We start from the raw sequence: 12,461 nt of genomic DNA on the forward strand, positions 1-12,461 counted from the left end.
TAGTGCTTTATGTGTATAAATACTACAATTTCTTTGCATGCCTGATAATTTAATCATTCATATAAACTATTTGTACAAAAACTTTACTCTTGTAAGAAGAGGCACACAAATATGAGATGGGCCCACCTGCAGGAAGCAAAATTGGGCCCCCTCAAAGAAATGGTACAAAACCTATCAATTACACGTTTCAGCAGATATAAGCATACCTAAAATGTAGTCTGTACCCTTAATATGTACAGTACACTTACTTTAAGATTACAAAACTATATAATTAATCAATTATAGTTTAAAAGTTAAGTATTTTCTGGAGATTGAAATCTATATATATAAAATTGGATGTTGGTATATTTGAAGCTAATACACTCAAAAACTACTGGACCGATTTTGCTGAAATTTTCACAGTTTGTTCTTATTACATCTGAGAGGGATTATGAAGTGGTTTGAACGAAATCTGATTGGTAGTTCGGCACTAAGGGGTGATCAATAAAATAGGGGAAGATAAGCAAACCGCAAGACAAGTCCGATCAGCAGGTTGCCTACCCAACAGTATGTGATTATGATGCGTTTCTTAAAACTTATTTCTAATTTTATCTTCTATATAATTATATAAAAATGAAAAGTCCAAGTTCTGTCCCCATGGCACAGGGGGTCAGAAGGTGAGAAAATGTCACAAATTGCAGAGATTAGGGTGAATGTGGGTATGTTCCAGCATTACTGTAGAATTACTGTATGGGCAAGTAAGGGGGGTGAAACTTAAAAATCCAAAAATGATGATAATAGTGACAAATTCCCAGTCTTTGGGGTAGCTGAGATGAACTGTGACACTCTGAATGCCATTTAAGTCAAAGTTCGTTCCCAATCGGTATGGTAAACATATTATGACTTACTGTTTGGGAAAGAAAATTGTAGGGTAAGACACACATACGGGCGGGATCGTAGAGTATATAAAATGACTGTCATGACTGACTGACTGACTGACTGACTGACTGACTGATTCATCATCGCCATGGACATACAGAAATGAAATTTTGAATTGTTTCCGGAAATTCCTTTTAAGGGGGGTGCGGTGAAAAGAGGTTAAAAACAGGTTGAATACTTTTTACGAGGATACTTATATCTTTGAAAACTGAAGATGTTACAGACGTTAAAATTGGTATTTGGAATCTTTTTTAAAAATAAACACATTTTTTATTTTTGGAAAATCCAGTGTAATAGGGGTGAACGGCATTGACAAATGGGGTGAGTTTTTTAAAAGACTATATATATCTACAGTATTTCTCAGAAAGGTAACATTTTATACACATGAAAATTGGTATTTGGAATGTCCTGTGAAAGTAAAGAAACACAGGTAATTTGTTTTCGTAAAATCCGCTGAAGGGGAACTGAAAAAGGGGATGAATTTTTAAAATGAGCGTATCGATAGCACATCTCAACACTTAAAATGTTACAGACGTGAAAATTGGTTTGTTTTCAGAAAATCCACTTAAGGGGGTGAAGGAATTGAAAAATTAATTTAATTATTTGTACGAGGATACTTATATTTCAAAACTTAAAGGTGTTGCAGACGTGAAAATTGGTATTTGGAATCTCCTTTAAAAATAAAGAAACACGATTCCTTTGTTTTCTGAAAATCCACATAGGAGGGAATAATTGAGACATTAGTTGAATTATTTTTTACGAGGATACTTGCATCTCAAAAACTGAAGCTGTTATAAACGTAAAAATTGGTATTTGGAATCTCCTTTAAAAATAAAGATATGTTTTTTTGTTTTCGTAAAATCTACTTAGGTGGATTGGGGGTGGGGAGTAGGACTATAAAGGGGTTGAATTATTTTTATGGGGATACTTATATCTCAAAAACTGAATGTTACTGACGTGGAAATAGGTATTTGGAATCTTCTTTAAAATTAAACTTTTTTTCGAGTTGAGAGAAGACTATTTCTCACACCTACAGTTCTAAGTCGCATTTTAGCCCCGAAAGTCAATAGAACAAACGTGGTGTACAAAGTCTTTCTGGGGTAAATGAAACTCAATTTTTCGGTGAGTTTTTATACTTTAGGGATTTTCAGATAATATCTTAGTACAGTACCAAGGAACAATTACTTTTATCAGATAACAAAATCCATGCGATCGAAGCCATGGGTAACTGCTAGTATAATATATTTTTAAAACTTAACTGTACTCACAATGTGTAATGAAACTGGACCATGTGGCATGCAAAAATGTTGACAATTTCACTGACATCAATTCACATTCCATCCAGAGGAGGCTGAGCCCACTGTCATATCATTTTATAGATTGTTTCAGTTTCAAAAATGACCATTTGGATGAAGAAACAGTAATAGTTAAAAGCAGGTAAAACACTGTCCATAAGTCCAGGGATGCATGCAACTATAATTGAATTATCCACTATTGGTGATTTCTTTTCTCAGATTTTTTCTAAACCGTACTACCTGGTATGGAAATTCATTGAATAAATCTTTCTGTTATTCATTCTGCAGATCTATTGCTGCATTATAAATCTCTTCATTGGAAGCAGAAATTGGGATTTTTGGTGAAATAATTTTGAAGAAATGGTTAACATTATTCATACCTTCAAATCCATTTTTTAAATGAGCAAGAAAATTTCAAACAGCCATTAAAAAACAATGGTCATGAAATATTTTCTTTGATCGACTAGCTGCTCATACTGACATAATTCTTTTATTTTCAAATTGTGTTGAAATTCTCCATCTCCTTACCAAAGATTGTAGCTGACGATGTTGCTTCAAAAGTATTTTGGTAGGGTGATAAATTACCCACTGCTTTCTCAAGAATAGAACAAGCTTTATCAAGTTTTACATTTTCTGATTGCATAATTTGTGATGCTAGATTACTACATTTAGAATTTTTGTTTGCAACACTATCTGAAAAACAAAATTTCAGATCTCTCCAATTGATGCTTCATTCCATCAGTTTGTTTTCTTTCTACTTTTATTATACCGGTAGACACCAGAATTATTTTGGACAGGGCATTAAGTATGTTGACATAAGCATAATGTAGGGCTTTATTATACTAGTATCTTGAAGATAAACTTACTGGGCAGAGATATTTTTAAAGTATGACAAGATACCAAAAATCCCATCTTTTAACACCCTTCACTGAAGATAAGATACGACATTTCCACTGTGTCATAAAATGACCGAACTTCTTGAATACCACATGCAGCATCGTTAAGTACTGTATTTAGAAAATGCACAGCGTAATGCACATATAGGTTGGGTCATTCATTCCTTGATACTTTCAATAAAAGTTAACTCTCCAACAACGCAATTACCCTTATTAATATGGCGTAGAAGTAGCAAACCACAATTATTATTATTATTATTATTATTATTATTATTATTATTATCTGCCTATGTGATGTAGTGGTTAGTATGGTTAGCTGCTACCCATGGAGGCCTGGGTTTGATACCCGGCTCTGCCACGATATTTGAAAAGTGGTACGAGGGCTGGAACGGGTTCAACTCGGCCTCAGGAGTCAACTGAGTAGATGGGGTTTGATTCCCTCCTTGGGCACCTTCAAAGTGGTTTGCCGTGTTTTCCTACTTATTCTCCAGGCAGATGACAGGATGGTACCTAACTTAAGGCTGCGGCTGCTTCCTTCCCTCTTCCTTGTCTATCCCTTCCAATCTTCCCATCCACCAAAAGTCCCTTCTTCAGCATAGCAGGTGAGGTAGTTTGGGTGAGGTACTGGTCCTCCTCCCCAGTTGTATACCCGATCAAATGTTTCACATTTCAGAACACTGCCCTTGAGGAGGTAGAGGTGGGATCCCTCACTAGCCTTCAAGTGTCTTTTATCAAATTCTGAACTTTGTTTGTATTAAGTCATATTCAGAATGCCAGTTGCAAAGAGAGGGATATCCTGAAAAGGAAGCAGTTTCTATTTAAATTGAGAAACTTCTCAGAAGAGACTGCCAATTCTTATACTGCCAAATGATCTGTGTATCAGTATAAAGCCAGTCTTTGGAATTCAACCCCATAATCATGAAATGTACAGAACTTCACTTACTCAAAGAGAATCTATCTACAAAATTTCCATCTTGTCACATTGTTAGTGAACAAAGGAGAGGAATTAGGGATTGGAATAGTTTACCAAGGGAAATGTTTGATAAATTTCCAATTTCTTTGAAATCATGTAAGAAAAGGCTAGGAAAACAACAGATAGGGAATCTGCCACCTGGACGACTGCCCTAAATGCAGATCAGTATTGATTGATTGATTTATCATTGCCTTCTCATTCAAATTCAGACAACAATGATTAATCTTCTCTTGATAGGAACCAGAAGTTGTCCATGATTGCATTTTTATCAACCTCTTAGCTTCCTGGCTCTCTGTGGCGCTTCACAGTTTTATCTTCTTTGCATTATTGCTGCTTTTCATTTGATCTCTTCCTTACCGGGCAAGTTGGCCATGCGCGTAGAGGCGTGCGGCTGTGAGCTTGCATCCGGGAGATCGTGGATTCGAGTCCCACTGTTGGCAGCCCTGAAGATGGTTTTCCGTGGTTTCCCATTTTCACACCAGGGAAATGCTGGGGCTGTACCTTAATTAAGGCCACAGCTGCTTCCTTCCAACTCCTAGGTCTTTCCTATCCCATCGTCGCCATAAGACCTATCTGTGTCGGTGCGACGTAAAGCAACTAAAAAAAAAGGATCTCTTCCTTCTGGTATAAAAACCAAGTATGTATAAGGTTAATATTAAACAAATAGACTATAAATAGACATACAAAGCCTTTAAACATTGCCATATAGTTAGTTATTGACTCTAGGACTCAAACGTTTCCACGACCGCCAACTGTGAAATAGATACATAGAGTTTTATGTTCAAACACCCCCTCCTTCCTCAAGCCCTCCCCCTCAATCCCCCCCTCCTGCTGAATTTTTTTGAATGAATTATAGCTAAGATTCTACTCACCCTTAACCTAAATTTAAATAGCAAGGTTTCATGAAAATGCACTAATCCACTCCCATGTGATGCTGTAACAGACAAGAATTAAACTGGAGAAAGAGAGATCGAATACTGCCCCCTCTCTCACCCCACCTCCTGCCCTTGCTACAATCTGAAAAATTACTTTTGTAAAGTAATATCTATACCACAATCTTCTTCCTCTCTCGTCTTCCTCTTTCTGGATGCTTCGTAATTTGATGATATTGTTGGTCTTTTCACCCTAAATTTTTTTATTTTGATTCTTATTGGGTTGCTGTTTATAATTTTTCTCAGTTAAACTAAAGTATTTTCATTTTATTGACATCCTACCTTAAACTAGTGCAAAGTCAATTGAAGATCTACTGGAATGTTCCCTAATTCATACCAATATGCCATTCTCAGTTACCATTCACCAAAGCTGTGAATTTCTGCTGGTACCAACTCTATTCAAATCTCTCTCTCTCCATACAGAGATTGCCAACCTACAATACTCATCTTCACAACAGTTACCATGTCTACACTACTCTCGATTTGTTTACTCCCGTGTGCACCGACTGATGCTTCCTGAGTGCACTGTCATGTCATGTTATTCTTGAAGGCTCTGTATAACTCACTCCATGAGATACTGCCACATTTATAACCCTTACTATTCATCTAGAAATTTATATTTCAAAGCTTTTAACATATTATTTGAGAAAGTTTACTCAGATGGCTGCATTTAAGTTACCTTCATTTAATGAGATGACAAGATAGGGGGAATGAAGACAATGGGCATCAAGCATGAGTGGTTTGAAGATTTTTGCTTGTTATGATATGTTATTAAAAGTATTTCCTAAGAAATAAATTGTACATATTGGTCAAATGTGCTGCATAATTTTGCATGGGTCTAGTACTTTCAAGTAACAGAACACAATTATCACTGATATTTTTTTTAAGTAGAGTGCTTTTCATATTAATATTATAAGTATAATAACACTACTTGTTAAGTAATTAGATACAGAACTAAGCAAATATGGAAAAACTTACTTTCCAGTGCTCCAATCATCATAGTCATCACCATCACCACACTCACCATCATACCAACAGCAGCTCGGAGCGGAGACTCAAGAACACATTTGGCTGGGCTCGTATTGATGTACTCGTGATGCTCATTGGGTGTGTGTTCCTCAACTCTCTGTGCTTCTCCCTGGTTGTGGAAGCTCTGCAGACACTAATCCACATAGATCACCATGATGAGATGCACCATCCCATCCCAGTACTGGTGGTGGGAGTTATTGGTTTACTCATCAATGGCTTGTGTTACGTGCTCATTGGAGGTGAGTCTCAGTTGTCTTGTTTTGGTTTATGTGTTGTTAAAGAGAACAGTGGTGGAATGGTTATCTGATATTTCAGATTTTGTTAAGTACTGTATACAATTCAGTTTCCATAGAAATATATATCTCAACGAAATTTTAGAATAACAGCTTAGATTTCGAGCCTTAACATGCCCCACTTACCAAGAGACCTAATGCACCTCACCTCACAAAGCAGACCACATTTGCAGTACTGGTGTTTATACCCTAAGCCTACCTCTCCTGCCGTGATACAAAGGTAGGAGTTTGTTAACCCATAGATGAATCAGTCACTGTAAATTCTATCATACACAGATTACGTGTTACTCAGGGTGTGTCTCACAGGTGTAAAACAAGTACAGAGAGATGGAAAATGTAAATGATAGGCCTAATAGTGATTATCCTGATACAATGCAATCCCAGGATTGATATCTTGAAATTGCTGTTGCAGACAACTAAGATGTACTGCCATGTCTCTCAGGGATGACTTTCCCTAAACTATAGGTGTTTGTATCTCATATGAAATAGTATACCAAAGAATGGATGTAATTGATCTCTTCTCTAGAAGGCTAAAGCAAGAATGGGATCAGGATGTACAAATCAAAACCAGAATCACCATTGCAAAAACTACTGTATGTTTCTGAAATTAAAACATCATGTATGTTATCATGACCTCAAAATTTTGAAATGTGCGTGTAGTCAAGATACCATGTATAGATCATATTCTCAACAAGGAGGTACTCGATCATGCCAGGAGATCATATGAAGTCTTGAACCCTGAAAAAATGCTGGAAATCAGCATATTTTGGTCACATCTTCCAAAATTACAAATACAACTGATCATAGAAGGACAAGGAAATATGAATATGGGCAAAGAAGATCATCCTGGAGTCTCTGTTAGTGGTTCGGCAATTGTAATACGGAAAATGGAAAAAATACTCCCTGATGTTGGCCAACAAGAGGAAGCAACACAAATAGGAAATGAGGACAAACATGAAAACACAAAAGGACAACATCAATATCCACATCTTCTAATAGACACTGACCTGCCATTGTGTTCATCCTGTTATGTGTTTCTTTCTTTCTTTCTTTCTTTCTTTCTTTCTTTCTTTCTTTCTTTCTTTCTTTCTTTCTTTCTTTCTATATATACTGTATACAGGGTCTTAGGTGTATACCTGCAGATATTTCTTCTAGCAATAGAGAACGATGTGACGAACCACTATATATCAAACTTTTAGTAATCCTCGGAAATTATTTTCGAGAGCAAAGAGATACAATGTTTTTAGAATAGGTGAATGAATAGCTTCTCTTTGAGAACAGGCGAGTCACGTGCCATTCGTGCCAAACTGGTTTCTGTTTATGTTTACGTGCAAATGTACTACTGTAACAGCTGAACGCTACCTATGCAATGCATGAGATGTTACATAATACTTGTCAAACTGGTTTTATGTTTAACAGCAACTGAGCTACGATAACAGCTGAAGGTGGCTACTACAGTAGTGTATGCCATATTACATTACATTCTCGCCAGACTGGTTTCGTTGTTGTCAGTATTTAGTTTCCGTCTTAGGGGCTTCAGACAACCCTGGTCATCGGTTTCAGACCCTGAAGATGTACCGAATTCTCAGCGTTAATACTGGTTCATTTGCTGTTATGTCCTTTAGGGGATTGGGATATCTGTGGTCATCATCCCCGTGGTCTAGTGAGTGTGGAAATGACCTGAAAACCTGTATCCGTGCGGGATCTATACGAGTGTGTGATAGGCACGCCGGAACGTGAAATACGGTACGATCCCCATTGTGCATTGCGTAAAGGTAGAAGAAGGGTGGCAGTTCCTTACGCCAACGAAAGCAGTCATAGGATGCCCAAATGAGTAGCATCGGAATTGAATTATCGAACCACATCGAACGTTTAGTTTCAAAGGAATAATGGACATGTTATACAATTAAATAAATTAAACGTACCTACATTTCGTGCCTCCTTCCGGGCTGAGTGGCTCAGACGGTTGAGGTGCAGGCCTTTTGACTCCAACTTCACAGGTTCGAACCTGGCCCAGTCCGGTGGTATTTGAAGGTGCTCAAATACTGTATGTCAGCCTCGTGTCGGCAGATTTGCTGGTACATAAAAAGAACTCATGCGGGACTAAATTCGAGCACCTCAGCGTCTCAGAAAACCGTAGTAGTTTTTTTAATATTTTGCTTTACGTCGCACCGACACAGATACGTCTTATGGCGACGATGGGAGAGGAAAGGCCTAGGAAGTGGAAGGAAGCGGCTGTGGCCTTAATTAAGGTACAGCCCCGGCATTTGCCTGGTGTGAAAATGGGAAACCACGGAAAACCATCTTCAGGGCTGCCGACAGTGGGGCTTGCATCCACTATCTCCCGATTACTGGATACTGGCTGCACTTAAGCGACTGCAGCTATCGAGCTCGGTGTAGAAGTAGTTAGTGGGTTGTAAAGCACTTAACATTATTATTATTATTATTATTATTATTATTATTATTATTATTATTATTATTATCATCATCATCAGGTCATTAAAAGCTGAAATACATGGAAGAAAATAATAAAATATGCGTGGTTTAAGAGGAAACAAGATGAAATGTATGTCACGTGAGTTAGCATCGGTCGCAATAGTTACCTACAGATTACTATGCGTAAGACGAGAACCAGGTCAAGCTCGTGGGGATGAGTCAGCTGTAATCTCGTATTGTGTATAAACATCAAACATGCACATCAACAAATCTAAGAAACATAAACAAGGTTACACATTAGAGACATGTAGCTATTAACCTGAACGCCAGGCCGATGGTCGCTTTCATGAGTACAGATGAGTTATCAAATTATATACAATCCACAGATGTCGAACGTATCTAAGAAGATTCCGCCACAACTATATTACATTTTACTATGATGGTGCTAATAACAAATCGCAGCAGCTATTGGATTTGCGTCGCACCTACACAGATAGGCCTTATGGCGACGATGGGACTGGAAAGGGCTAGGACAGGGAAGGAAGCGGCCGTGGCATTTGCCTGGTGTGAAAATGGGAAACCACGGAAAACCACACTGAAATGAAATGTCGTATGGCTTTTAGTGCCGGGAGTGTCCGAGGACAAGTTCGGCTCGCCAGAAGCAGGTCTTTCGATTTGACACCCGTAGGTGACCTGCGTGTCGTAATGAGGATGAAATGATGATGAAGACAACACACACACCCAGCCTCCGTGCCGGCAAAATTAACCTATGATGGTTAAAATTCGCGAGCCTGCTGCGTATCGAACCCGGGACCCATGTGATTAAGGACCAGCACGCTAACCATTTAGCCATGGAGCCGGCCTGAAAGCCGGTGATGTTGTGGTACATATGCACCTGTATCCACGACCTGCGCGTCGTGATGAGGATGAAATGATGATGAAGATGGCACATACACCCAGTTCCCATGCCAGCAAAATTAACCAATTAAGGTTAAATTCCCGACCCTGCCGGGGATCGAACCCGGGACCCCTGTGATCAAAGGCCAGCACACTAACCATTTAGCCATGGAGCCGGACTTAAGCAACTGCAGCTATTGAGCTCAGTAAATCGCAGCAGATTACGCTACTGTGTGTTAAGATGATGTCGGTAGAATACAGTATACCTGTTAAGACATAAGGCTGCAGTAGAAGAAGAGGAAGAAGTGGTAACAAGAGCCACATAGTCAAGCAGTACAGAGCCGAACAAAGCGCACATTAGTGACACAGACATAAGAGTGGCGTGGTCGTAGGAACTACAGTCGCATTAGTAACACTCTGTTGTAGAAAAATAATGAACTAATATACAGTACGGCTCCGTAATTCCAGGTGGACGGTAACAAGACTATCTCAAATAGAAAAGTACGAATTTATGAACGTACATGAAAACGCCTGTGAACAAAAAAATGTACCTATGTTAAACATTATAGTACAACAGTTTAGAAAACAAAAACATACAGATTGCCTTACACTAAAATAAATTTTAAACTTTCTTTTGTAAATTAACAAAACACTCTAGGCAACCTTCTTAAGTTAAATGTTAACTTATAGTTCCTATTTCAGTAATGATGAATATAATACAATTATTTTATTGATAGGATTTCCAAGTGAGTAGTATCGGAATTGAAATGTGAAAACACATCGAACGTTTTACTTCATACCAGTAAGGGACATGTTATGAAAATAAATTAATTAAACGTACCTTCCTTTCGTGCTTCCAACCGAAGAGAACATGTTTAAATCTAAATGAAAGCCTTCTAGCTTACTGCTGATTTTGCAGTGCCTATTAAACGTATTAGGCTGAGTGGCTCAGACGGTTCGAGCACTGGTTTCATGAACTTAGCAGGCTCGATCCTGGCTCAGTCCGCTGGTATTTGAAGGTGCTCAAATACGACCGCTTCTGATCGGTAGATTTACATGCACATTAAAGAATACCTGCGGACAAAATTCCGACACCACGTGTCTCCATTGGCACGTAAAGATGTTTTATTTTTATTATTATTATTATTATTGTTGTTGTTATTATTATTACTGGGCGAGTTGGCCGTGCGATTAGGAGTGCGCAGCTGTCAGCTTGCATCCGTCGAAAAGCCACTAAAAATATTATTATAAAAACTGTGTCAGTCTATTATTACTAACTATTATGAAAATAAAAGTGAATCACCCCACTCAAACTTCGTAGCTCATAATCTGTCAGAAAACACTAAAGAAAATAGTGAACTTTTAATAGGTCCGAATTATTATTAATATTATAATTGCAGACATATCTCCAAAATTACAGAAACATGTACTTACAAATTGTTTTACGTCGCACCGACACAAATAGGTCTTACGGCGACGATGGGAGAGAAAAGGGATACAAGTGGGAAGGAAGCATTCGAAGTCTAATAAAGGTACAGTCCCAGCATTTCCCTGATGTGAAAATGGGAAACTACGGAAAACCATCTTCCCGGCTGCCGACAGTGGAGTTCGAACCCACTATCACCAGAATACAAGCTCACAGCTGCGCGCCCCTAACCACACGATCAACTTACTCTAAGCTCCAATGCCGGTCTAAGTAGCTCGGACGATAGGGCGCTGGTCTTCTGATCCCACCTTGGCAGGTTCGATGGCGGCTCAGTTCGGTGGTATTTGAAGGTGCTGAAATACGCCAGTCTTGTGTCTGTAGATTTACTCGCATTTAAAAAAGTACTGCGGTACAAACTTCTGACACTTCAGCGTCTCCGAAAACCATGAAAATGAGTGGAACGTAAAGAAAATAGTAGTAGTAACATTATTATTCTGGAAATTTTAATTAAACGGGTCCGTTACATTACCTATCGGCACTTACTGTCCAGTAATTAGCCTTCTGTCCACCTCTGTGGTATAGTGGTTAGTGTGATTAGCTGCCACCCCCCGGAGGACCGTGTTCCATTCTCAGCTCCGCCACGAAATTTGAAAAGTGGTACGAGGGCAGGAACGGGGTCCACTAAGCCTTGGGAGGTCAAATGAGTAGAGGTGGTTCGATTCCCAACTCAGCCATCCTGAATGTGGTTTCCCGTAGTTTCCCACTTCTCCAGGCAAATGCCGGGATGGTACCTAACTTAAGGCCACGGCCGCTTCCTTCCCTCTTCCTTGTCTATCACTTCCAATCTCCCCATTCCCCCGCAAGGCCCCTGTTCAGCATAGAAGGTGAGGCCGCCTGGGCGAGGTACTGGTCATTCTCCCCAGTTGTATCCCCCGACCCAATGTCTCACGCTACAGGACACTACCCTTGAGGCGGTAGAGGTGGGTTCCCTCACTGAGTCCGAGGGAAAACCAACCCTGGACGGTAAACAGATTAGGAAAAAGAAGAATAAGCCTTCTATTAGAAATGCCCGGCAGCAATTCCACAGTAGACCGAGCTCGATAGCTGCAGTCACTTAAGTGCGGCCAGTATCCAGTATTTGGGAGATAGCAGGTTCGAACCCCACTGTCGGCGGCCCTGAAGATGGTTTTGCGTGGTTTCCCCATTTTCACACCAGGCAAATGCTGGGGCTGTACCTTAATTAAGGCCACGGCCACTTCCTTCCCACCCCTAGCCCTTTCCTGTCCCATCGTCGCTATAAGACCTATCTGTGTCGGTGCGACGTGAAGCAACTAGCAAAAAAATCCACAGTAGCTATTTTTCCTTC

At 39.4% G+C, this 12,461-nt stretch overlaps 1 protein-coding gene across 1 annotated transcript in view; it reads left to right on the plus strand.

Annotated features, from left to right (window-relative positions):
• The window catches only part of ZnT77C (Zinc transporter 77C), a 326,268-nt gene that overhangs the window by 269,262 nt on the left and 44,545 nt on the right, over positions 1-12,461 (plus strand). The window contains exon 4 of the mRNA XM_068227024.1: positions 6,000-6,282. Within this exon, the coding sequence (XP_068083125.1) occupies positions 6,000-6,282 (283 nt within the window). The remainder of the gene's footprint in view (positions 1-5,999; positions 6,283-12,461) is intronic.

The sequence above is a fragment of the Anabrus simplex genome, chromosome 3 (genome assembly GCF_040414725.1).
Source record: "Anabrus simplex isolate iqAnaSimp1 chromosome 3, ASM4041472v1, whole genome shotgun sequence".
NCBI classification, from domain to species: Eukaryota; Metazoa; Arthropoda; class Insecta; order Orthoptera; family Tettigoniidae; genus Anabrus; species Anabrus simplex.